At 48.3% G+C, this 27,202-nt stretch overlaps 1 protein-coding gene across 5 annotated transcripts in view; it reads right to left on the bottom strand.

The window, feature by feature from the left end:
* Positions 1-10,444: 10,444 nt before the first annotated feature.
* SIPA1L2 (signal induced proliferation associated 1 like 2) overlaps positions 10,445-27,202 on the bottom strand; it is a 224,439-nt gene continuing 207,681 nt past the window's right edge. For 2 of the 5 annotated variants that reach the window (XM_043596300.1, XM_043596301.1), the window contains exons 19-23: positions 26,089-26,220; positions 15,239-15,292; positions 14,511-14,634; positions 13,594-13,675; positions 10,445-11,820 (exon numbers count right to left, since the gene is read on the bottom strand). In XM_043596300.1, coding sequence (XP_043452235.1) covers positions 11,674-11,820; positions 13,594-13,675; positions 14,511-14,634; positions 15,239-15,292; positions 26,089-26,220 — 539 coding nt within the window. In that variant the 3' untranslated portion in view covers positions 10,445-11,673. The remainder of the gene's footprint in view (positions 11,821-13,593; positions 13,676-14,510; positions 14,635-15,238; positions 15,293-26,088; positions 26,221-27,202) is intronic. The other 3 variants (XM_043596303.1, XM_043596302.1, XM_043596304.1) reach the window with 3 other exon arrangements.

Here is a 27,202-nt window from a genome sequence, read left to right as displayed (position 1 = left end):
AAGAGCATGTGCCTCTTGATCTCGCGATTATGAGTTTGAGCCCTACGTTGGGTGCAGACATTCTCTAAATAAATAAAAACTGTAAACAACTGTGTATTTGTTTAGGCATCTGGGTGACCACCGGTGGGCTTCACTGGGGCCATCGGGGCGAGGGGCAATGGTGGCAATGGAAGCTGGTACTTGTTATCCCAGGTGGGCATGCAGACTGCCAGTGTAGACCGTGGGAGCAGCCTTACCATGACATAGAGGTTAAAAAGGAAAGAAAGAACGGAGTTAGCAAGGGCTCCTCAAGATGCGAGGAGGCAGGCAACACGTCCAGGTGGCATTGGGGGAATGGCGGGGAGCGGATAAAGGTAGGAAAGGTGGGGGTGGAGGGTGAGAGTGGGGTCAGAGGGCATCAGAGCAGAGGGTTTCAAAGGCAGAGGATGTGAAGGAAAGACCGGATCTGGGGTGTGGCCTCGGCAGTGGGTCTTTGAGGCGGGGGGTGAGGGGAGGGGCGGGGAGGTGGTGAATGTCCCGGGAGACAGAGGCAAAGACCTGTCTTCCGCGTACCCACCCCAATAGCCAAATGCACGCACACCCTCCTTCCTCCCGCCCAGACCGCTCCTGTCCTTCCCCCGCCTCTCCTCTTCCCTCCTTCCCGTTCTCACACAAATAGCAAAACTACATGCAATTATCCCTTTAGTTTGAAAATGAGTGGGTGGAAAGAGGGGCCGCTGAGAAAATGCACACTCCTTTGAGCACCTAGTTTGGAGCGTTAGAGAGCGTCCCCTGAGGGACAGGTGCACCGCCGAGGCTCGGGGTCCCAGATGTTCGACAATACCCCGGATATAGGGTCTCTGAGTGCAGACTCAGGCCCAGCGCGCGCGCACACAGGAGTCGCGGCCCGAGCGAGGAGGGGGCTGAAGGCTTCCACACCGGCAGTACTGAGCTCATGCCGGCTGCTCAGCCACAGGCGGTTTTCAGCCAGCCACACAGCCCCTTCCTTGGGAAGGGGTCACCGGGAAGGCCGGACCCGCTCCAGACCATGCTCTGTTCTCTCCTTCCAGAGTCTGGAGAACCCACCCCAAAGCCAATTGCGTTTAGCACCCGACCGCACTGATGTGTTAGACCCCACCTGCAGAGGGGAGGGAAAAAACCCAGGAGGCCATCCCCAGGGAGGGAACTCTGTCTCCGGTCCTGCCAATATCCGAGCATCCTACGGCCACTCCCCTGAGTGTGCACTCTGGTTATGGGCTGGCGGTTTCAGCTCTAACGGAAGCGATTCCGCAGAGGAAGCCTGACAACGTCCCCACCGGAGAGCTGGCAGAAATACCGGGCAGACCCAAGCCTCCCACGGTGTGGACATGACTGAGGGCCTTCCGTGAAGCATCACACACAGGAAACAGCCCGCTTGTTGTTCGCTGGCCTCTGGAGGGACGCGGGGGCTGGGAAGCCGGCCCTGCAAACTAGGAGCCAGGCGCAGGCCCCTAGATTCCTTCTGTCTTGCCAGTTTGTAAAAATGTTAAACTTGGGGGTGGGGGTGGGGGAAATGCTTTCACTGCAAGGCGTTTAGTTTGGCGAGGGACACGGGCTGGCAGAGTGAGCTGGTCCCTGGCCAGGGATGGGTCCCTCTCCATTCTTGGCTCTGAGGATGCTCTAAGCCATCTCTGCCCTGGTGCGGTGAGCAGGGAGGCTGGAGCCCAGTTTCCACAGATGGCCCCGGTTTCCTAGGGGGAGAGGAAGGACCCGCCGCCTGGGGTCTCCCCGGTGGCTCCCCCTGGGCCCACCCTAGGCAGGGCAGGGCAGGGCCACAGGGGCTCAGCGGGGGCTCAGATCGATCCAACCTTCCCCGGGGCCAGTGAGGCAGCTCCCCGCCCCTCACCGTCTGGCTGCCTTGGCGTCCCCGCTTGAGAACGCATCCGGCCTACCTTCCACAGCCACCCACCGAGTCCCAGGAGACACATACAAGAACTGACCTGTGACCGTGGGCGCGAGGGTCAGGTTCGCACCGGCACTGTGCGTTGCCCATGCAGGCACTTGTGGGCGCCACCAGAGCCTTCGTCCTCCGTCTTGGTGCACGCTGGCAGGAAGACAATATGCCTTCACAAAGTTAAACACCCACATTTTGTGGGATTCCCGGCACCCATGCTGTGAGATGTTGGTCTCTCTTCTTCTTTGGTGCCTGCAGGAGGGCCCAGTCACTGCAGGTCTCTGCAACAAGGCGAGGGGATGACCTGAAGCCCAGGTACAGCGAGGCATGAGGTCAGGCAGGAAGGCGTTCCTCGGCCCATCCTGGCTCACAGCCTCCCCTCTCCTCCCGCTGCACTTGGTTGCTACTGCGCCATCATGCCCTCCATGGTGCATCGTGAGTCGCCCGTCCATAGATTCCTGAATCTCTGCCCTCGACCACCACCTCCCAGAGGCTGGCTCAGCCGAATCCCCAATGCCCAGCACCGTGTCTGCCCTGCACAAGCATCCAGAATAGTCTCTGTGTAAAAAAGGAGCTGGGGGCTGGGCAGGGGGCGTGGGTAGGAGAGCAAGGGGGCATTGCCGTTGGGGGTGCTTAGGAGTTACGTCCCGGAGGGACACCATCAACGCGTGCCAGTCGCGGGACAAAGCTCCCATGATTCCTAACTAAAGCCGTACCTGCGAGTATTGACCATCCAGAATCGAGATTCCCAGCTCCTGCTGAGAAAAAAGTCCGGATATGGGATTTTTGCTTCTAGGGTTTTCTGATATTTGACAGTAAATTCCAGGCCCAACTATCCCCCTTAAAGAGTGTAAGCTGTGGTCCCCTGGCTCCTCACAGCTGCCACCCAGGTGGACGATGGGCAGAGAAGTGCATTTCACAAGCGCCCACCCGGCACCTTTCTCAACCTTCTTTCTCGGGACCAGGCTCCGCCCCTTCTAACCTCAGTGCACAAGTGCTTTTGGTGGAAGACAGCAGGGAACAACGTCTGGGGGCTGGGGGGAGGGGGGGGGAGCGTCAGTTACCTGTCCAGGCAACTGTGTGAGATTATTTGCCTCTTAGCTTCACAACGGATTCATGCCCTGAGCGGTGGGGCCAGCCAGCATCTTGTGACCACCCAGTCTCCTTTCAAAGTCCATCCCCCATTTTCACTGGGCTCCGTCAGCTGCGCTCAAGAGCAGAGCCAGGTAGGGAGCCTTCTTGAAGAACAGGGAACTGAGCGATGTTCCTCGCACCTCTGCCGTGGGGATGTGGGGCAACGGAGATCTCGAATCGGACCTGTTCTCCCTCTGTGCCTTGATTACACTCAGGTGTTCGATGGCCAGTGTGAAAGCTCCCGTGGGGGCCGTGAGCAGGTCCTACAGGGTTTAGTTTATGATTTAAGGCCGCATTGAAAAATTAGGGTTTCTCCAATAATCTCCCACCTCACAGGTAGCCGATGATGCTTTCTTATTCTTCCTCTTCAGTCTTGATTATCCTAAGTTGAAGCAGATTCATCAGATCTTGATTAACCCTTACCCCGGCTAGCCTTATCCTCACCCCAAATGCAACCAGTGTCCTAAATTCACAAACATGACACATCCTTTGATATGGCCAATGAACAAGCTACGGCAGGCCATGTTATCACCTCCCCAGCCCTCCACCCATCGATGTCGGATGCAGCCATCTTGTCTATAGAGTGAAGGGGGTTGGTCCCTCCCACCTCGATGGTTCTTCCTTTCAGTGGGTACCAGGGCCTTCTCATAATGGCCTTTGTTTTTGTTTCTTTCAAAGCATTTTCTTGCCCCTGGTTTCCGGGCTTCTGAATCTTCCGGCACCCCTGAAGCTATTCATCTTTAATCCCTTCCCCTGCTGCTCTGGTGTCTGATCTCACTCTTTAGCTCACCCCACCTCGCCGTCCTGCCAGATGCTCCAACTGCAGAGCTAACTGTTAAAATTTAGGGCCTGGAGCAAACATTTCTGAATCAGCCTTCCTTTTCTGTGCATTAATTACCAAATTAATCACTCTTCAGGGAGAAGGTCTCCTTTTCCTCCGATGCTTCTCCTGTGGGCTCCAGAGCAAAGTTCCTGGGATGACGTGTCTTCTCTCTGAATATATGGCAACTGATCAAAGTCTGGCTGCTCTTTAACATCCAAAGACCATGTCACTGGTGTTTTTATATTTCCCTGCCATGTTCCAACAACTCTTTATTTTTTGTGAGATTCAGCTTTTTGGTTTCTCGGTGCTTATCCTTCTCAGGTTCCACCAAAGTAACTCGTTCAGGTCCCCTTTCCTATCCTTTATTTTATTTTGAAGCTTTATTTTATTTATCTTGAGAGAGGCAGAGAAAGTGTGAGTGGGGGAGGGGCAGAGAGCGAGGGAAAGGGAGAGAATCTCACGCAGGGTCAGTGCTGCCAGCACAGAGCCCGACGCAAGACCCGAACCCACGAAAACATGAGAGTACGACCTGAACCAAAACCAAGAGTCGGATGCTTCACTGACTGAGCCACCCAGGCACCCCCATCCTTTATTTTAAATCGTGGTGAAATGCATGTGACATTAAATGTACCATCTTAACCATTTTTAATTTTTTTTAACGTTTATTTATTTTTGAGACAGAGAGAGACAGAGCGTGAACGGGGGACGGTCAGAGAGAGGGAGACACAGAATCCAAAACAGGCTCCAGGTTCCGAGCTGTCAGCACAGAGCCCGACGCGGGGCTCGAACTCACGGACCGCGAGACCATGACCTGAGCTGAAGTCGGCTGCCCAACCGACAGAGCCACCCAGGCGCCCCAGATTAACCATTTTTAAGTCTACAATCTAGTGGCACTAAGAACGTTCACACTGCGTGGAACCATCACCACCATCTACCCACAGAACTCGATCTTCCCAAATTGAAACTCTGTCCCCATTAAATAACAGCTCCCCACTTCCCCTCCCCCACCCCCGGCAACCTCCATTCTACTTTCTGTCTCTCTGAATGTGACTACTCTAGGAATCTCCTGTACCTGGCATCATAGAGTATTTCTCCCTTTGTGTCTGGCTTATTTTACTCAGCAAGATGTCTTCAAGCTTCATCCGAGTGGTTGCAAGTGTCAGAATTTCCTTCCCTTTTAAGGCTGAATACAATTCCATTGTATGGGTAGATCGCGCTTTGTTTCTCCATTCATCTATCAGTGGACACTTGGGTCGTTTCTTTCTTTTGGCTATGGTCAATAATGCTGCGGTAAACCCGGCTGTGCAAATATCTGTTCAAGTTCCAGCTTTCAGTTTTTTGGGGGGTAATGACCAGGCATGGAATTGCTGGGTCACAGGGTCATTCTATGTTTAATTTTTTAGGAGCCGCCATATTGTTTTCCACAGTGGCTGCGCCATTTTACATTCTCATCAACAACACATGAGAGTTCCATTCATTGTCATCGTCACCAACGCCTTTTCTACATGTCCTTTCCTTTATAATACAATTCATCACAAGGCATAACTCAGGAGGGAACAAGGCTGTGCGTGACAAAGCCTCGGAACAGAATACAGGCAACAGGTTTCTATAAGAGCCCAGGGTTATTGCAGGAGAGCTGGCTTTGTCCAATTTTCCAAGTAAGCGTATTAAAAATGGCCGTTTATATTGGCAAATAAATACCCATATAAATAAAATGTGCATCTGTAAGTTCGAGGCTCACATCCATTAATATGATGTATTTATACAGTAGCCCTAAGTTCATGCACCCAAATTGATTCTTTGGACAAAAGAAGGTAGAATTCCTGTAGACGTCTTTCCACATCGGGCTACGTTATTGGATAATATTTAAGCAATGTAATTTTTGCATATGGAAACCAGTCACTGGAAGGAATAATCCTTATACAAACAATGAGACAGTAGACAATTAGGACAGCCAAGTTTCGTTCAGTTTTACAGGTCAGGGCAGATCACGTAAGAGGCTCTTGCTTTGAAAGAACAGAACAAGATCTGTTAACTTAGGGCGAAACACTTGATTTCAGAGTTCATCCTAATGGAGTTAGTATAAACAGTGTGGCCGCATGGAGCCAGTCTATTCACTTGGGTCACTACCAGGCCTCCATTTATTTCCCTCCACTTTGAGCACCCATTCAGAAATGAAATGGTTTTAGGACAACGTTGGATGAATAATGGCCTTCAGATGGTTTAAGAGTAACGAAGGGGTGCCTGGGTGGCTCAGTGGGTGAAGCGCCCGACTTGTGGTTTTGGCTCAGGTTATGAGCTCACTGTGGCTTCGAGCCCTGAGTGCAGCTCTGCGCTAAGAGTCTGCAGCCTGCTTAGGATTCTCTCTCTTCTCCCTCTCTGTCTCTCTCTGCCCCTCCCCTGCTCTCTCTCTCTCTCAAAAATAAACTTAAAAAAAGAGTGACAACAAAATAGAACCAAGTAGGGGTTGAGGGGCGACACGCACTGGCTTCAGTGCCCTGCTGTGGCTAATTGCTGCTTCCTCTCCTGCATAGATAGCGTTGTTTGGGTTCTCAAGGACTTAAAGGGATATAGAATGCCCAGCCTTGGAATCCTACAGTCACGTAAGTGGGGACGGTGAGTGTCGGCCTGCTGTTTGGCAAGCTCTCAGCCCAGATGGGGTTCAGTAATGACTCCTACAAGGTGTTTAATCGGATCCTAGACGAGCACAGGACTGCCATGTTTAATTATTTCAGTTTAATGGAGCATTCGGCTAGGGCCCGCTTGGTTTGCTATCACTGATCATGGTTGCGGAGAAGAGGGGCATGGACCCAGACGCCCAGGCCCTATTTCTGTGATGCACAGTGACAGAGGAGACTGCCAGGGTCCGAAATCACCATCTGCGGATGTGTATTCATAGGCATTCTCTCTGAGCTGGCGCCCGTTCAGTTGAGGCAGATAATTTACTGAAATGCTAGGACCCTGAATCCCCCTTGAGCACACAGACTTCGTCCTGACTTCACCGCATTCGAGGAGGCCGGGAGAGCAGCTGATATTCAAACGACAAAATCACCGGTGCCTCACAGTCTGATCGATGGGCATTGATGCCCAGGATATTGGTAGTCTAACCCTTAATTTTGTTCTTTACTAACTCGGCTATAGTTTAGCAGCCAAAGGACATTTGCATGTCAAGGGAATTGATTATTTTTTATTTGCTCTTCTGAAAAACCAAGCTGCTCTGTCTGCACATTTTAGGCAGGTCTCTGATATTAGGGATGAAAAACAGAGGCTGGTGTTTTTTCGGAGTCTGCAAATGCTAATAGGTCTCTACCCAACCCTTGTTTGTAAGGATTTAAGAGCGCAGTATGTTTTCTGATATTAAGATAAACTGGAAGAGGCTTAAAGGATGTTTTTAAGGTAACTTAAAGGTCCCCGAATCTTGTATGTTAAAAAGCAAGAAAGCCACCTTCGGGGCTGATGATTTAAGCCTTTTATGAAATTCATGAGGAGACTTTGCTTTGTGCTTAAGCTTTTGTCTGATTCCTATTGTTGAAAGTCAGGAAGCTTGGTCTTTGGGTTAATTTGGAGGTCACAGGTCAGAAACCTAACCCAGGCCTTGCATTTGGGCAGGTTTCTTACCATTTTTCCATCCTGTGAAGCATAAACAAGCACATTTACCTCCCACCTGCCTCTAAGCAGGTGTTGAATGAAGCCCGGTCAACTCGACTTACTTTCTTTTCCGCTAGTAAGGAAGCAGCATGTGTGAACCGAGTCTACCAGATCTAGGGGGACGGTTTTGAAATTTTAAGCCCCAGATCCACACACCCTCGAGTGAACTGGAACTTACCCTTACCAGTAATTCCAAGGAGCGGAGCAGCTGTAAAAATCTTTCTCCCTTCCTCCTCTCTCCCACCCCCCAACTTAAGAAATTCTGAAGGGCACACATTGGCTTGACCTCAGAGGATCCGCGGTAATTTCATCATCTCCAGAAGATGGGACTCAAGCGGTGGGCCTTCCCTCTTCCAAAGGTTTGCCCAAACGTATTTCACGGTGACTGCCGTGGTGAGGAGGGTGACCCACAAAGACGGCAGCTCGTTTCTAGTCATGGGCCATCCACCTGGTTGGAACAAGAATAGGGTTGACTCTTCAAGGGGCTATGTCCACAGTTTCTCCAAACTAGGGAATTCACCGGCTAGGCTCAATTTTATGTCAGCTCTCACTCTAAGCTTCAATTCCAGGTTTCTCACGCTAACATGGTACACCAGGAGCAAGTTATTTTAATATTGCGGTATTAAACTACGGACCAGTTGTAGATCTTTGTGAAAAAAAAAAATGTGTCAAGGGCATTATTCTTACTGTGTTTTACAGATTGCTCTTTGGCTCTGCAGACAAGAAGCTATGGTTTATGGCTTCATGAATTTGATGAAGGCTTTGGTTAATGATACATAATTATTTTCTGCATTTTAATAGGCTAGAACAACAGACTTCTGGCATTTGAAAAGATAAATTTGAGCCGGGGTGGCTCAGTCCATTAAGTGTCCAACTCTCCATTTCGGCTCAGGACGTGATCTCACGGTTTGGGAGTTCAAGTCCTGGGTCTGGCTCCATGCTAACAGTGTGTAGCCTGCTTGGGATTTTCTCCCTTCTTCTCCCCCTGTCCCTCCTCTTTTCGCTCTGTCTTTCAAAATAAATAAACTTAAAAAAAAAACCCACAAAAACAAAAGATAATTGTGATATCAGCAAAGGCAGCACTGGTATTATGCCCCTCCCCAATTTAACTTGTATTAAAAAATTTTCTTTCTTAATGTTTATTTTTGAGAGAGAGAACGCAATTGGGAGAGGGGCAGAGAGAGACAGGAAGACACAGAATCCGAAGCAGGCCCCAGGTTCCAAGCTGTCAGCACAGAGCCCGATGCGGGGCTCGAACTCACCATCTGTGAGATCATGACCTGAGCCAAAGTCGGACACTTAACTGACTGAGCTTCCCAGGCGCCCTTAACTTGTATTTTTAATGATAAACCTGTACCTTGATACAGAGAATAGCAGGATAAAAGCTTCTAATATACAGATTAACTCTGTCACGTAGTAGACTGGCCTTAATACATAATAGATCACTCCATATGGTTAGAAAAAGAAAAAAAAACCTGCTGGATATTAATTATTCCAAAGTAAAAATAATTTTAGTGGATACATTCCAATATCTAATTAGCTTGTACTTGGTGAACGTTACAGAAAGTCAACGTGTTTAATTGGTAACGGGTACACTTTGTAACCAACGGTGTTCAGTACGATGTCAAGTTGCACAAAACCACGAGATTTTTCTATGGCTTGCCTGTTGACTGGGAACACCCCTTTGAAAACGTTTAACAGGCCCACATCATTTTGGCCATGTTCTTTGGCATGGCCCTTGGGAGGCAGACTTGAGGGATGATTCCACAGGGACACTTTAGGAAGGTGGGGTTGCTCTCCATTCAGCTAGGTTTCGGTCAGATTCCTTTATTTTCTCTAAGCAAGGTCAACTTTTCTGTCTGCTTCTTGCCCACGTCCCCCACTGGTCACGATGCTCTCATGACCTTGCCAACGACCACCTGCTGTTAAGCTTTTATCATAAAGGCCGGGCATATTTTTGGAAAACTCTCTGATGAACGTGGAGTTCCTCCTGTCTTCTGAAGTTGAGGGCTTATCCCTAAATTAAACCTCTCCCTCTTGTCCCCAACCCATCAGCAGTTCTGTGGGTTCTTTCACATGTGGCCCCCTACTTGTCTCTGCCTTTCCTGCCGCCCTGTAGCCTACACTGCCCCACCTCTCACCTGGACTTGTCTCTCTTTTCTACTCTTTCTCTTGGAACTGGCTGGCCAGCTACGGCGGTGGGCGGCCTGAAAGCTTCGTGGCATGGATTGTCCAACTTTCAAGGGTAATCAGAATTTAAAAATATACGAGAGAGACAGGACTCCCAAACCCTAAAATATTTATGACATGCCCTACATGAAAGTCTGCGGACGCCTGTCCTAGGTGATCCATTCTCCTTTGGAAGTGTGAATAGTCTTTTAAAACACAGGGTTGCCTGGGTGGCTCAGCTGGTTGACCGTCCGACTCTATTTTGGCTCCGGTCATGGTCTCACGGTTCTGGGATCAAGTCCCACGCCGGGCTCTGCACTGACAGCATGGGGCCTACTTGGGATCCTTCCTCCCTCTCTCTGCCCCTCACGATAAATAAACTTAAATAGAATACAGGTCTTATTGTGCCCCCTCTCTGCTTCGACAGCCTCCTTTTTGACTCAGAACAAAATCCAGACTCTACCGTGGCCTATGGTTCAACACCAAACTCCTGGCTGGGGTAAGTCATCCAACTTGAGCCTCAGTTTAACCGCGCTGGAAAATGGGAATCCCGCTGAGAAAAAGTGCGGAGAAGAGTGTGTGGAACGCAGCCGCGGCTGTTAAGACTAGTTACTCTTTAAATGAGCGTGGGATTCAAGAAGAAGATGAAGCCAGATTCGACACAGATGAAGATGGCAAATGACGCCAGCACAAATTCGCACACGCTCCAATTCTGGACACACAGATGATAAAAACCCGCATTCACCTGACGCCATTGCTTAGGTGGGCTCTTTCGAACATTTATTAAAAAAGCAAAATGTATGTTCATCTCAAATAGAACAGTTAAAAATGGTAAAGCAATACAAACACCTTGTTACTAGCAGCCTCCAGTTGTTAGAATTTCCCGCCCTGCTCTTCAGTCCGTTCCGGGCAAGCCCCTCTTTCCAGAGCCTGCGGCTGCCTACGCCTCCCTCATCATAGTGCAGGTCAAACCCAAGTTTATAAAATTAACAATTTAAGGTTAAATAAGCTTAAATAAGGGCGTTAAATACAAGACACTTCATCAAAGCTTCTGTACAAAGAGAAACAAATTTGGCATTGTACACACGTGATTCTGCGGGCTCCCCGCGGACGGGAGGTTCTAGAACGTAAGCAGGCGTACTCTTCTTCAGCAGAGCAGTAACTAAACACAGTGAACTAAGAGTTGAAGGGACCGCTCACTGAGCCATACACAAGGCATGTGTAGCTTTTTGTGTTTTGTGTGTGTGTGTGGTTTTTCTTAAATCAGAACACTGTTAATATTCAGGCACCGTTTGCTCCTGCAAATAAATAAGTCTCTAAATCGACTGCATACAAACTAGTGTTAAAGACGTCAGTGCTTTTTAAATTCCCCCCACGCGGCTTCTCCCTACTATTTACTATGCCTCTTTCTTATTGCTATGATAATGTGGCTGAGAAATAAAACTACTGTACATCCAAAAAAATAGAGCACCTTTAACATTAAAGTATACGTCTGATTATTTGTCTCCGGGTTTATTTTACAATACTAAAGCCCAAACTGCGGTCGATCTGCTTTGGACATCTCTACCAGGTCACCTGATCCAGAGCAGGTCGAGCCCCCCTTCTCCTCTCTGTTGAGGTACGGCCCGCGCCACAGCACCCGCGCCGTGGAGCCCGACGGCAAAGAGGTCCGGGACCGACGCCAGCGGCTACATTCATCTCGACACCGGGGGGGTTACATTCATCTTCACGCGGCCTCGCCCTCCTCTCCGCTGTCACGCGAGGCGGCTTCGGCTTCCAGGGACGAGTCGCCTCCCCGCCCGGCGGGGTGGATGGTGCCGGGCGGGGTGGAACAGCAAAAACAAAAAAGAAAACCAAAAAAACCCAAAACACATCTACGGTCGGCTGCAAGCACGCTGGAAGACCACACGTTGGCGAGTTCCCGGGGCTTCGAGGCGTTTCCCGGGGGCGCCCCCCCAACCCCCACCCCCGGCGGGCTAGGGCCGGGTTAAGACTTCTTGTCGATGGTGTTGAAGAACCACTCTGTGAATTTCCGCAGCTGCGCGGTGGCCGTCTGGGACTCCTCCTGCAGCCTCAGGTTGTCTCGGCGCAGGTGCTGCACTTCCGCTTGCAGGACCGCCTTGTCCTGCTTCTCCTGCGAAGAGGGCACACGGGCGGCGTCACGCATGCGCCCGACGAACCCCGCTTCCGGAGCTGCGCTGCATGAACGCTGCCCCCTCCTCCCCCCACTTCCGCCAACCTGCAAGCCCAGCGCTGACGTTGCCGTTGGGCCTCTATCTCCAGTTCCTCTCATCACTGATAGAAGATTCTAGAATGTGGTTGGCGTTTCTTCTCTCCCCTGCCACTTGTCACGTATGTTGATGATTCTAAATCCAAGTCTCTCCCTTACTTCCTCTCTGTGATCTGGAAACCCACCCTTCCTCAACCCCTGCTCCCATGGCCACACCCTGTACCTTGCTGTTACCCATAAACCACACAGCTTCCTAGATGTTTCGTCCTCCCACGTCCTGACCACCACCTCTTGTCCGTCTGGAATAATCTCTCTAGATTATTATAATCTCTCTTACCTTATTCTCACTGTCCCCTGCAGTGATAGTATGTCTCCTTACCCAGCTTACACTCTAGGTCCCTCAGATTAATCCCATACTCTGTCTCTCTCCTTGTCCTGACTTCCTGTCTAAACTCTCAAAACTGGTGACGTTCCACTCTCCAACTGTCCTACACCTGCAGCCGGAGGTAGGGTGACGTCCCGGCTTGCTTGGGACATTTCTGGTTCTAACTCTGAAAGTTCTGTGCCCCGAAACCTCTCCACCCCAGGCAAACTGGACAGCTGGTCATCCAAGCTGGAAAGAAGCACCCAACTCGGCCAACAAATACTGCATAAGCTTTAATTAAGGCTGCGAATTCAAATGTACCTTCAGCCTTACTTGGCAATCCTATCACATGTGAATTTACTGACTATTCTAGGCCTTACCCTCTGCCCTTACACCTCTCCTGCTCCCTCCCACCACTACTCACTCTCAGCTCGTGACTGGAAAAAGAGAAACCATTAGAGGGCAGCTCTTACGTGTGTGTGAATGTATGTTCGCACGGGTGTGAGTGCACACTCGCACGCACTCTACTCTGGTCGCTCTGTATGAACCGTCCCGACCCCGAATCAAGAGCAGCCTCAGCTTTGTGCGCAAGATCAGGGCATGACCCTCCCGCGTTTCTGCATGCTGTGACTTCCTTCCCGACTGGATCCCTCCATCAACACTGACACCAGCTGTAATCTCTCCCTTCTTCAACAAACAAAATGGTAACGAAACCCTTCCCGTGACACCCCTCCCAGCCCCACCTTCACCCCTCTGCTACCGCACCCTCTTCCATTTCCGTGGACAGCCCGATGGTTACCTAGGCCAGTGCTGACGACACAAGAGTTCAGCAGACGTTTGACGGGAATGAATTAGTTAACTTCTTTTGAGGCCTGACCGTGCACACGTTGACGTGTAGGGCAGAAGTTGTGAGGTTCGTGTAGCTGACTCGGGCGGGGGGGGGGAATACAACAGCTTGGGGGAGAACAGGCTTTCCAGGAGCAACTGCCTCCTTTTAGGCCAGCCCATAAATCGTTGGTACAAATGATAACTCACTGAACTACAAAATACTAGGCTCTGAAGACTGGGCATCCAGAGGGCTCCCCCTCATTTGGTCCCCTTTATTGCAATTCTTGCCTCCTCTTACAGTGATATACATGAGCTGGAGGCCAGAAAACAGAATTAGACCTCAGGAGTCTCTGTTTTCTACTGTTTTCTACTTTGACTGGGGCAGTTATCTTTCCCGAGCGTCTCCATTTTTATTTCTACTGGCTAGAAGGGGTTGATTATGCAAGACAAGAGTTTTGATTATGGATTCCGATGGATCCCTTTACCTTCCGAAGGTCAGTCTGCAGTTGTCGAAGGATCAATTCCAGCTGATTGACTTTACCGGTCAGTGTTGACGGAGACCGCTCCCTAGGGAAGAAGGATAGAACCAGAAAGACTCAAGGGCACTGAAGTTAAGATGTTGCATTCAGTGTTCTTGTTGGTAAAGTTTTCACTCAAAAAATTATTTCATGTGCTTAGAGCCCAACGAGGAAATACATAAAATTATGTCACATTTGGAAAGTGAACATATATCGCTGCTTTGGTGGAAAATTCCTTCTGCGTCTCTGTTGATTTTAAAAAGGGATTCAGAATCTCTGTGGGCATAAATGTTAGTTAAAAAAAAAATAAAGTCAAAAGATAAATTATCTAAATCAGCTTAGCCAACTGAGACTAGGTAGACCAGAGTGAAGTCCTGGGAACCAAATACAGATTCGATTTCTCCAATTGGTTTTTCTCTGTCAAGAAAATATCATGAACCAAGATGAATGGGCGAGTTAACGGTAACACAAGTTCGTATGAAAGTTCGAATTAGGTAAAGAATATATATATTCTGTGGGTGATAAACTTGTCAAGAATATAGGGAAAGAGATGTTTCAGTCATGTCAGTGGAAGAAGGCACAAGGCCAGGTCAAGGACCAGGGTTCTGGGGGGGAAACGTGCCCTTGGCAGGTCCCCAAGTACAGCCCGGCAGAGGGAGACTGGTCAGCAAGGTAGGAGCCGCCCACAGGGCAGAGCAGTTAATGCAACCAAGAGCCAGCCAGCCAGCAGCGGAGGGAGCCCAGTCAGCCCTACTCAGTCCCGTATCTGGATCCTGAAGGACCAGGGGAACACAGAGCAGAAATGGTCTCCTGGGGTTTTGCTGAACCCCTGATACTCGTGGGCCCGGGGAGCAGAGGGGGAGGGTCCACAGGGGCTCACATACCCAGTTGCATCCATGAAATCTTTGCTGCTGCCTGGGTCTACACATAAAGCCGGTTCCTGTGCGCCTTCCAGGTCCTGCCCGTGTTGCATATCTGTCAGGGTGCAGAAGGATGCCACTCTCTGGTCTGAGAAGGAGACACACGTACACACACACACACACACACACACACACACACAGAAGTTTAGTATAGCTGCAAGGCGATGTTTCTTTGTGGACATGAATTTAGTCACTAACCTACCTACCCCACCCCCCCCCACCCCCCAATCAGTTACTGCCCTGTTTCAAAAAAAAAAACAAAAAAACAAAGAAAAACAAACTCAGGCAAGCTGCTGACAATCAGAAAGCATCAGGATTGGCTGTCCTTGGGGGCTGTATGGCATGCGCACATCACAGCCATGGGGACAATTAGCAGATCCTCGATTTGCTAGAGCCAATTTGCTTTCCTCCTTCCACATTCCAAGAAATGCCAAAGCTGCCGGCTGTGCGCATGGAATAACGGCGTCCTCGTCGCGTGATGACCTGGCTGATTAACAGAACCCAGGAGACGGACCTCTCCTCAAGCTGTCGCCCTGACCAGGGGAGCATGAGACACAGCAGCAGCCAGGACCCACGTCCCCTGGGCGTGCCAACCCTCCGAGCTCAGATAACCATGCAGACGTGCAGACACGTGAAAAATAAAGAGACGGTTACAAAACATCAAGAGCCCGCGGCGAGCCCGGGACAATCACCTAGATAGGACGTGTGGTGACAGAGCAGCCCAAGTTCTTCGTCTGAGTCAAGACCTGAAATAAGATTTAGAATTTCCTATGAACAGTGGTATCTCTAGGCGCCTGACTAGAAGCCCACATATGACTCAAATACAGCCTGTGCGTGCGTGTATGCGTGCGCACTTGTGCCGAACGGGGAGTTGTGCCCTTGACTGCCAACAATATGCGATGCCAAACAACGTGGTTCAACATTTCGCGTGCGACGGTCCTGGCTGGACGCACGCTGTCGTGTACAATGACGAGAAGCGGGGTGCCTCACACGTGCGAATCTAACAGTAAGAAGCTGTGACCATTTGGGGTTTGCTTAAATGACCCACTCTGCAAACATAAAATAGTGGCGGTCAGGGAGATTAGCTGCCTAATCTTTCTAGAAACCATCAGGGGAAGACACGAGGGGCACAGGGTTTCCAGCAGCCGAAACAAAGGTCAGCGTGACCACTCTGCCTTTTCTCGGCACGGGGCCATTTCTATTCTTGGCACCCCTAACCTCACATGCGATGTTTCCAGAGCTAGGCGGGAAAGGGGACGTCCTATTCTTTGGAAGGGGCACCAGAACTAGCCCAGCTCTGGGGGCTGAACGCTGACCCAAGAGCATCGGTCCAGAAATGCTGAATGCCACGCAGAAAACAGTCCCACATTTGAACAAGGTGGAGGTGAGAAGCAGGAATCTATCTAATTATTCACTTCCTGCATTCCCCGGTGTCTCTTTTCTCGGTGCCCGAGCCCACATATGCATCTACAGTTGGAATCCGAGGGATACAGCAGGTGTATTAGTGCTGTGGTGTCTTTTTCATATGCTTTGATTAATGGCTGAGAAATTGCATTCGGGTCCGTGTCAGGGGTGCTCTGTTCTTAATTTATCCCACCCTGTCTCCCTCCGGCTGCCGGACGAGTCTCCTAATGAGGCTACCTGCCTGTCTGGTTTATGGAGGGTCCTGCACTTCCTGTTAATTAGAAAGGATGGTGGAGGCTGCCAGGGCAGGAAGGAAAGCGAGCTGGATCGCCACGGGCACTGTGCTGGAAGCACCCACCAGGGGCCCGGGCCTCCTGGAAGTGGTGCTGAGGACACAGAGTTCTCTGGCCACGCGTCCCGCTTTCCCACGTCGGATTTCCCAACGCCTGCGGTAGGTACGCAGGTGTCCTTCGACAAACGTTTCTGTAAAGATTTCAGATTGTCCTCCACGCTTCAGATCGACAAGACGATTCTTCTGTAACTAGGAGTTCCTGGGAGACCGTCATGTTCCCAGTTTGGTACTGACTGGTAGGGTTTATGCACATGTTGAAATAATGTGTAATTTAATTAAGACTAACAGCACAATCTGGGTATTGCCTACTTCTGCACGTGGCAGGGTGCAGGCAGCAGAGGTGGGGGCAGGAATGATGGGGCGTCCTGGCCGGGGGTGAGCAGCTCCGGGGGCGGGGTGGGGAGGGTCCGGGCTGCCACGATGTCCAAGATAACCCTCTGTTCTGTGACGATACCAAATAAGGGAATACCTCACACTTAAAAAAAAAAAAATCAAGGGCAGATATATTTTGATTCTACAGTACAATTACTGACAAAAAAGGGATGTCAAAACAGATAAAGGATTTATTTCTATTACTCTTTAGAAGAGTTCCTTGGGGCGCCTGGGTGGCACAGTCGGCTAAGCGTCCGACTTCGGCCAGGTCACGATCTTGCGGTCCGTGAGTTCGAGCCCTGCGTCAGGCTCTGGGCTGATGGCTCAGAGCCTGGAGCCTGTTTCCGATTCTGTGTCTCCCTCTCTCTCTGCCCCTCCCCCGTTCATGCTCTGTCTCTCTGTGTCCCCAAAATAAATAAAAACGTTGAAAAAAAATTTTTAGAAGAGTTCCACGGACTCATCCACATTTTATACAATCCAGTGATAATTCGGTCAGTTTCCATCTTTCTTAACATATTTGACTGTGATGGTCACTCCGAAGTACCTGGATGAAAATGTCTTAGCTTGCTTCCTCTATTTTTACCTTAATTGATAAAATATCCACATATTTGACAGAGACAGGACTTGCTGCTGGCAGTCATTCAAACATTCCTTGGGGAGAAATAAGGTCCTACTGGTCAGGAGGCAAGAAGCCAAAAAGGGAGTTTTGCCAGCAATGTAGTTTCACAAAGAGGATTTCACTGTGCATCTGAAAAGCTGGTAGGTTGAAATCCAAACAGAATGCTGCTTGATTAAGTCCAGACACTGAACTAACTCTGTAAAATACTTAACCATAGTGACAGTTTCCAGTGGAAGCTTTATTCTCCCACAGCTTCTTTCTGTGACGATGAATATTCAGTAACCAAGTAATTACTGACATTGAACCAAATGGCACAGACCAGACCGTAAGAAGACAGGCGCGGGAGCATGAACTTCATGTAAATGGTTAGCACAGCAGATACAGTCAGCTCAACCTACATACACAGCCTGTTTCTCCTTTTCCTTCCTGTTCGCTGTGCAAGAACATCTGGCTAAGGGGGGGTGGGGGACACTGGGCACGGCTTCCACATGGAACAGTCCATCCCTTTAAATCATCTTTGAAAAACCTTATTAAAGTGTAGTTTCTTGTTAGTGCACTTGGCACGAAAAAAGAGGATGAACAAACAGTCAGCAAGATATCCCACATCCATCTAGAGCTGAGATGGCAAAACAGTTGCCCGTGAATAACTCCCGGGACCCAGACAGGCTGCCTGCAGCAGCACCGAGGGAACGGCAAGGCCAAGCCAACACCAGGGAGGGAGGGAGTGATCTGATCCGCTGATCGATTAGTCATGTCTGCTGAGGGCATGAACTAGAAGAAGGGTATATGCACGAGACACAGAGCACACAGGGCATGCACGTATGAGGCTCAGTTCGACTAAACCTGTTTCCACAAACAATGCTCTTCTCACACGTCTCTGCGGTAGCTACGAATTACAGAAAAGCTGGGGCTCTGTAGCTATATGCAGGAAATGAAAGGCACTGTCCTCGTAGAAGCTGACTTAACCAGCAACCAGGAAAGGAAAAAAAAAAAAAAAGGTTACACTGCACTTTTTTTTTTTTTTTTTAAATTTTTTTTTTAATTTTTTTTTTTTTCAACGTTTATTTATTTTTGGGACAGAGAGAGACAGAGCATGAATGGGGGAGGGGCAGAGAGAGAGGGAGACACAGAATCGGAAACAGGCTCCAGGCTCCGAGCCATCAGCCCAGAGCCTGACGCGGGGCTCGAACTCACGGACCGCGAGATCGTGACCTGGCTGAAGTCGGACGCTTAACCGACTGCGCCACCCAGGCGCCCGGTTACACTGCACTTTTAATAAATACTCTGGTCTAGGGCTTTGGCAGCCTGTTCACGAATGCTGAAAGATCGCGGTCTGGAGCCTACCTTTGAGTAATGAACAAAGCAAAGTGTGGGAATTCTTCTCCATTTCAGATACAACTATTATTATTGGCCTGAAACAGTTCCTTACTTTCTGAATCACTTAAGTCTATTTACTAATATTACATTAACTTTACGTTTTTCATCCAAGTAGTAGTCCTGTTTCTTTTCCATTTTTTTAAACCACTTATATTACCTCGGGAGTTATGCGGTATGCCACATTTTGTTAATGCCCGTGCCCTCCCCCCCTCTTTCTCATAGTGTTCAACTATCGGTAACTTAAGCTATTTTATCAAGTTTTAAGCCGCAGCATCAGAACTGAAACAGTTCTCATTATAAAAATTTGTTCTTATTCTCTTTAAAGACCAAGGGCATATGGAACATAATATATTAAAAACATAAACTTGTATTTTTTTGGGAAATACATTCACGTGGAATATTTCATTCTGATAGTGGGGCCTGATAAATGAGCTGTGTCCCGCCTACAGACACTCACACGCACACAACCATGGGCCCATGGAAAGGAAGATGGGCCCATGGAAAGGAACAGCAAAAGGCTGGCATCCAGAGGGGAGTAAAGTCTGGCCTGTTGATGGCGTGTGACTCTGAAATCCAGAGTCTCCTGTCATTCGTTGGTAATTTCACCTTTTAAAGCCTGTTTTCATTTAAAACGTTATCCATTCAACAAATGCTCAAGAAGACGCAAACTGACGACTCCTGCTATTTGGGTAAATGAGATCTATTTTAAATTCTAGCACTCTTGAAGAGACTCCCCTTCTGCTGCGTCCCTGCTGGACCCACCGCCAGCTCTTCTGGGTTTGCTCGCTTGCCCACACGTGAGGGGGGGGGGTGAGATCTAGTCTCTATTATTTCTCGCACCCACGCCTCACATTATTCCAGCTAATGAAGGAATGATGCCCGCAAGGGCAGTTAAGTGACCATCTTACCGTATCACCTAGAGCAGAAATTTCACTCGCGAATTCTGATGTGCAAAACATATGTCACATCCCCATCCCCGACAAACACAAGGGCAACACACACACTCCAACAAACTTGCACTGTGACTGCGCCCGTTTTTGGAACTTGACTGTGGCAGGAGGGCTGAATGGGGGGGCACGGGCTCACTGCACCTGACCTCACAGGCCTATGAAGGAGATGCCAAATTCTCTGACAGTTGGTCTTAGGGGTAGAGTTTGGTGATCTATTTCTAGTAGGCGAGTTCTCAGCAATTAGATTTCTGGTCAAACGGTGGGTCCACTTTTTGGCTCAAGCTACATTCTGTCCTATTGTCTGCACACGAAGGCGGATCATTTTATAATCTTTGTCATGATGGCGGCTTTGAGTATTCTTCCTCGCTTCCTGGATCGGTGGCCTCAGTTTTCATCTTCCAAAGGTATGAGCTGGTAGCTCATCATCAGTTTAAATTTACATGTGTGGTTGAACATTTTTCAAATACTGATTATTCATTTTGTAATTCCACTTTTGTGGACTGTGCGTCCATATGCCTTGACCGTTTGGTTATCAGGGATTTGGTGTTTTTTGCTGGCTAGGCCCCTCCATGCACTTGGGATAGTCTGGTTTTACCCATCACGTTTACTACAAATCCCCCCTCCCCCATATTCCCCTGTTTATCTGAATGTTCTCTTTCAAGTTCATAAAAATCTTAATGTTTCAATTCTTTTACCTGGCCATATTATATTTTGTATATTCTCTCATTATCAGTAATTAAAGCATTTGCTTGTTTCTAAAGTGGTAATCTTTACTGTTTCTAGAATTGGCTCTTCTAAATCCTGAACCCAAGTAGTATATATAAATTGCTTTCCCATTTAACTCTAAATTATATTCAGAGTTTTGGTCTGAGCTCTTCCTCTGTCTCCAAAAGGCCTTATTTCTATTTTTTTTTTAAAAAATCACTACTATGCTAATTATTATTGATTTACAGCAGACTTTTTGTGTGTGTGGAATATTTTTCATCTATTTCCAACTGGGCGCAATTAAGCTCTTTAAGATAACCTTTAAATACCTGAATTGAAATTGTACTAAATCCACAAATTAACCGAGGAAACTAATTGATTCATCATCCTTACCGTAAGCTTCCTATCCATTCTTATTCTTACATACAGTAGGACTTTTCGGTTATTGAAGTGTCCTTTGCTTTCTTGGATTATAACTCTAATGATGGCTTAATTTCCAAAGAATGTAGAATTTGATCTTACAGATATATCGAAAGTGCCCTTTGTTACTGCTCCGGTGCAAGAGTGTCTGGTCCAGCTACAGACACATGAGTGAAGTCACCTTTAATGCTCCAGTTCTGATCAAGCTCCAGCTGAAGACGGCTGCATGAGCTGAAACCACAGGGAGAAGAACCACTGGCTGAACTAACTAGAAATCACTGGACATAATAAACCATTATGTCCAGCCATAAATTTGGGGGTGATTTTTATGCAGAAATAGATCACTGAAAAAATTAACGACGCTTTGAAACAAGGTTTATAAAATATGAAATGTATTTTAAAATATGTTACCTGGTCACTTTGTTTTATAATCTTGGATAATTTCATTTTTAAAATTTGATTTATATATATTTTTTAGCTCAAGTAGAATTAACATAGAGTGTTATGTTAGTTTCAGGTATACAATATAATGGTTCAACAATTCTTTCCATTTCTCAGAGCTCATCACGATAAGTGTGCTCTTAATCAGAATAATTTAACTTTCATATTTTTTTAGATATAGAAGCATATGTAAATATATGTTTTCACCTCCAAAATTTATTCCTTTTTTTTTGCATTGCTCATATAAATGTCAGGTACTTTGCTCCCTAATGAAAGGACACAGTCTCAAAGCATGATCTGGTTTAGTTTCTGGACTGAAGGTACCTGCTTTTTATAAACAGTCCTCCATTAAGTATCATGTCACTCTTTGGAATAAAGGAGATATTCTTTGTTAGGTTTTAAAGGTAGCTCTCAAATCTTAATTTTTATTAGAAATAGGTCTTAATTCTATTAGATAAGCTCTTTTGGGGAAATTGGTATGATAACTTGTAATTATTTCAGCCACTATAACTTTTTATAATTAAAAGTTTGTCTTTTATTAAACCAGCTCAACTCTTGCCAATAACAATGAATAATCTCTTCAATCTCCTACTGAGTTTCATCTAAGCTTGACATCACTATTAATGACTGAGATTGTCTTTTGATTTTCTTTCCTTGCGTGTTATCAGGAAAGAATCCTATTATGCAATTATTAGGCTGCTTCTGAATTTCAAGGAAAATTTATACAGGGATATCATTATTCCTTGAAGCTTTGAAAACAATTAACTCTCAACGTATTAGTTTCAGGTGACATTTGGGATTTGATATTCTTAGATAACTTTTCAGTGCCCTCTATATTTGGGCCTTTTATGGTTTCTTAGGCTCCCTCCCCCGTTTTCTTGCGAGAAATACCCAATTATCTTATTTATCAAATTTCTTCCTATATAACCCTGACATTCATTAATAATTTTTCTATTTCTCTTATGTATTGGTGAATACTAATTTCTCTTCCCAGTTCTAGAAAGTACAGAGTTCATTTGTACTTTCCATTTTTTGGTCAAATTTATGTTGCTTTATCAATATTCAAAGAAAATTAATCACTGACTTTACTTATAAATTGCACTGAAAATTCATTTGCCAGTTTACCAAAAAATCTATTTGATTTCTATCTTTGTTTACTTTCACAGCTTTTGTAGAATCTTTTTGTTTTTCATTTTTTTATTTTTTATTTTATTTTTTTTAACGTTTATTTTTGAGACAGAGAGAGACAGAGCATGAATGGGGGAGGGGCAGAGAGAGAGGGAGACACAGAATCTGAAACAGGCTCCAGGCTCTGAGCTGTCAGCACAGAGCCCGACTCGGGGCTTGAACTCACTGACCACGAGATCATGACCTGAGCCGAAGTCGGCTGCTTAACCGACTGAGCCACCCAGGTGCCCCTGTAGAATCTTTTTGAAGCACAGTTGAGTTGGTTAATTTTCACGTGTTTTTCCCCCCCATTTAAACAAATGTTTCTGAAAACAGTGCATTTTTGTTTAAGGACTGTTCTCTGGCTGCAGTCCAAAGATTTTAATAGGTAGTATCTTTGTATCATCGCTCACTAAAAAAAGGAAAAAAAAATGGCCTCATATTCCTGAATTCTTCCTAGAATAATTATTATGAATTACATCAAGAGTCTAACGAATGCTTAGAACTTTTTGTGTGTGTTTTACTTCTCAGTTTTCTTATTTAATTCTATTTTCATTGCCTTGTGGTCAGAAAGGTGGTCTGGAAACACGCCTCATCGTTGGAGACGCCCCACTCATAGTCACAGGGTATACGTTATGTTCTCTGTACGAACAGAGTGTCAATATATTTCAGCAACGATGATCGGGACAGATATTTTGGTGCCTCTGCTCTACTGCTGCATGACACAGTAAAAGATCTAAGTTCTTACACTCCTGTGTCCAGTGTCAAGTTTAGCTCGTCAGCAAAGTCCAACACATCACAAGTTTGGAAGATAAAACAGGTAGATCGCTGGGAGAGAGGCGTCTCTGCTTGCACGAATCACAGGGGTGGATTCTATGAGGGTCATGGTATTAAGTAGGCAGACACATTCCATTTTTTTTTTTTAAAGCCCGTTTTGAGATGTGTTGACTGCTCACGTCCATGGACGGGCACCGCATTATTCCAGAGCATTCTGAGCTCAGTGAGGCATGTTGAACTGCCTTTATTAGTTTGTAGCAATTAAACAGATGCATAGGGGATTTTCTGGACTATCTTTATCCTGTGTAGTCTAGCTCAGAAAGGGCTCTGGGAACCGGTACAAGAAAGATCGAGTAACAGGCAGGGCAAGTGGGTTATCTCGGTGAAGACGTTTCTCTTTAAAGTGCTCAGGTGATGGATGACACCCACTCGCCACCACGCCAGCGTTGTCAGAGTGGCACTGACACGAGACGATCTGATTAGCAAATGTCTGGAGCTGCTAATTCCCAGCTGACTTCTCCTAAGCTGCCTGTGGTCTCAAGGCGGCGTGCTGTGGTCCGCTGCCCTGCAGAGTAGCACCGAGAATTCCTCTAATTTTGATTTATAAGCGTTTGGAAACTTCGGAAAGGTCAGACGACCGAAGTCCGCTCCCCTGGCAGGCAGAACCCCACATTCGTCCTGTTTGGCTCTGATGCCAATGCACGCGAGGTGTTGGCTCTCTGGGGTTTCCACGTCATGCTTTTTCTCTTTCGTCTGTGGGCGCCAACGCCCACCTAGACCCTAACTTCGGCTCACAACCCCTCTCTGATGAACAGACCTGAACTGCCGAAGGCGGGGGTTTAAGACTGTCAGAAGCCTTACGTGTTCATTTTCTGGTCAAGAAGACTGAATGCAGCCCAATGCAAATATTTAATCAGGTACTTCTGAGGATTACCGCCGAACATTCGGTGTTGGCCCGTAGTGTGGTATTGTGGTAGTTAAGGGACTTGTCCAAAGGCCCACAGCCCAGCAGCTGAGCTGTGACTGTGACCAGAGTCCCTGGGTGGATACCTTCGTCACTGCCGCACGTGCCATTTTGGTTTCTGCACTTCCCGCTCTTAGCCCCTCTCCTTCAAAGATCTGTTTCTGAGCAGTGCTTTTATTCTTGAGGAGGTGGAAGGGAACCAAGCAAAGACACAAACGGGGGGTGGCGAGTAGATACGCAGATAGGCTGATAAATATTTTACATCCGAAAAATGAGCATAAAATGCAAAAGGGTCTTCAGAGGTCAAAAACGATGCCACGAGTAGGTAAATAGCTCAAGTATCCTGTGCGTTGGGTACCTATCTTCTGGTACTAGCTTTTCTCATTCAGTTATCTCGCCATGTGCTTGATAAATAAAGATAAGATACATAAAACAAGCAGCCTTCCCTTGAGAAACTCATCACCTAGTAAGAAGCTACAGACAAGTGAATAAAGCAGAATTCAGCGCGGTAAGTACCATGCAAATATTTACGCAGCCGAGAACAACGCAGCGGACAGAATAGATGTTCTCATATTCTCCTGCGGGCAGTAAGCCAGCACAGCGTGCAAAGAACGGGCCAGAGAAAATGCTGCTACCTGCTGCCTGGGCTGCTCTGGACGGAGGTAAAGACAGCGCTCCTGCCCCTTGGGGCTAGGTCGCATCTAGGTCAGCGTTGGAAGCACAGGAAGTAACTGGGCCGAGGGCCTGGGGTTCTATAACCAACTTCGGGTAATGTCAGGGAACGAAAGCTGCATCGCAGAGCAGACGGGCACTCTGAGGTTTCCACACGGAGTTGAGTACTTTGCAAGGCAGTGAACCCAAGACCCTCACTCCTATTAAGGGAGCAGTAAGAGCCTGTTCAATTTGCAGAAACTTCCTAACAGAGTTTCTCTCTGCTTATCTACTGGAGCTAAACGCCCCTGGTGTCTGAATTAGCCTCCACGTAGCCTTCCCCCTCCCCCTGTCGCCACCGGAACTTAGGACCAGAGACACCCATCTGATCATCTAGAACAGATCCCTCGGCAGGGCCAGCTTGTGCAGAGTGAGGGGCAGGGCAAGCAGCAACCAACCCCCACCTCAGGCAGCACCCTGACCTGGCAGCAACACCAGTCACTTCTGGGAAAGGAACGTGCTTTTGTGTCCCGAAGCCTGGACGTGCGGTGGGGGTAGAGACCAAGCAGGTGAGTGGACGGGGAGAGGGAGAGAAGAGATGGGCTGCTCAGGCGGCTGCAGACTCCCCTGGCCCCCTCCCCTCCATGGGGGTGGCCACGCGTGGCCCTCCGCCGGGATTCGCAGACAGACCCCGCCTCCCCGGTCACTTCTACCTGTCACCCCAGGGGCAGCGGTCGTCGTAGAAGGGCAGCGCCAGCAAATGGCACAGGTCACAATCCCGGGTCATGGGAGCAGTTTCAACCTCGAAAATTCCCATGGGCGTAGCGGCTGGAAAGGCCCTCAGAGATGGGCATGTCGGGTGTGTCAGGGACACATGGAGGAGGAGGAAGACGGGCGGGGCTGGGGCACGTCACACTGCATGTACACCAAGCCGCCAGACTCCTCAAGCTGTGCCCATCCCACCGAGCCAGGCAGCCGCGGCCTCTGGAGGCCCTTCCTCTCCATCTCCCCTCGTGACGCTCGCAGGGAAGAATCTGGGTCCTACAGATTCACCTCCACATTTCAGGTAGGAAGACAGGTCAGAGAGGGGAAGTGACTCGTCCCAGATCAGGGCTGGCACCTGATCTGGATTGCGGGTTTGGGATCCTTTGTCCGGTGCTCATGTCACGAAATGGCACGGTCTCCCTGACGAAACGCCCTTAGTCACGGCTCAAGCCTTCCCCTGCGCGTTTTCATCCACAAAGATGTGCAAAGCATCCAAAACGTTAACCCAGACCAATCCGAAAAGCAGACGCGTTCCCTATGTTGCCGCCCCAGGCCCTGGAGGCCCTGAGTCTTTTTACCTTCAAATGCCCGTGCAGCGTCCACGAGGTGGGACCAATCTAAACCTGTGGCCGTGTCCGGGAGGGGCATCAGGCCAGGATCTGCGCACTTGGACTTATCCGATAAGGACCCATCGGAGAACCAGAACTCATCTAAACGGGAACAAAACCAGAGTGTCAGTCGGATGGCAGTGCAGGGCCCGGGCGGCCCCTCCAAGGGGCCAGGGAACTTCTTCCAACAGACCTCCGGCCCCCAGGACAAAAGGAGACAGTGTGGTGCCGTCGCCCCCAAAACACACAGCTGGAGAAACGGAGGTCTGCAGGAAAGCTGTGACCTACAGGCTCACTTAGAGGTCGGCCGGCAACGCCCCGGGGTGGGAGGGTTTTAGAATGGATCGATTCTGATGGCACAGTATCGGAATCTCAGGGTTTTCTTCCAGGGCAGGGCTTTCCCCGAGGACATCCATCCGAGTCTGACTGTCTGCAGTACGGATTCCTGCTTTCTTCAGGGGTTACTTCCCCCTTTCAAGTGTTGCAAGCTTCTACTGTAAACAAGGTTCGGCACACTCTCTCTCTAGCCTGACTGATGGCTTAAGAAGCTTCCTGAAGAACACGGTTATGTAAGCTGAGCACCGCAAGTTCAAGATGCCCCAAATATCAGCTGGTTATAAAAAGGCAGGAAGACGAACCTTGTCTTCAGTGTTCACAGGCAAGGAAGAGAAGGGACAGTACAGTCTCTTTCAGCCTACGCACAAAAATGGGACTGGGGCTGCTCTGCTGACTTAATGAGGTGGCTTGATCCCCGGCAAAACCAGAAACCCCTTGCCGTCCAGCATCGGTTTGCCTTCCTTTGTACACATGGACCTTTTAGGTTTCTTTTTCTTTTCCACCTGTCATCACGGGACTTGAAGTGTTTATGTCATGGATAATACTAGTTGTTAGAACTCACTACGCATCTGAGGACAAATTTTTTTTTTTTGAGAGAGAGAGAGAGACAGCCTGAGTGGGGGAGGGGCGGAGAGACGGGGAGAGAGAAAGAGACAGAGAGAATCCCAAGCAGGCGACCTGTGCTATTCGCGTGGGAGCCTGATGCAGGGCTCGAACTCACAAACCCTGAGATCACGACCTGAGCTGA

The sequence above is a fragment of the Prionailurus bengalensis genome, chromosome D2 (genome assembly GCF_016509475.1).
Source record: "Prionailurus bengalensis isolate Pbe53 chromosome D2, Fcat_Pben_1.1_paternal_pri, whole genome shotgun sequence".
NCBI lineage: Eukaryota > Metazoa > Chordata > Mammalia > Carnivora > Felidae > Prionailurus > Prionailurus bengalensis.
The sequence above is the reverse complement of the archived record's forward strand: the minus strand, read 5'-3'. Positions and strand labels throughout refer to the sequence as shown.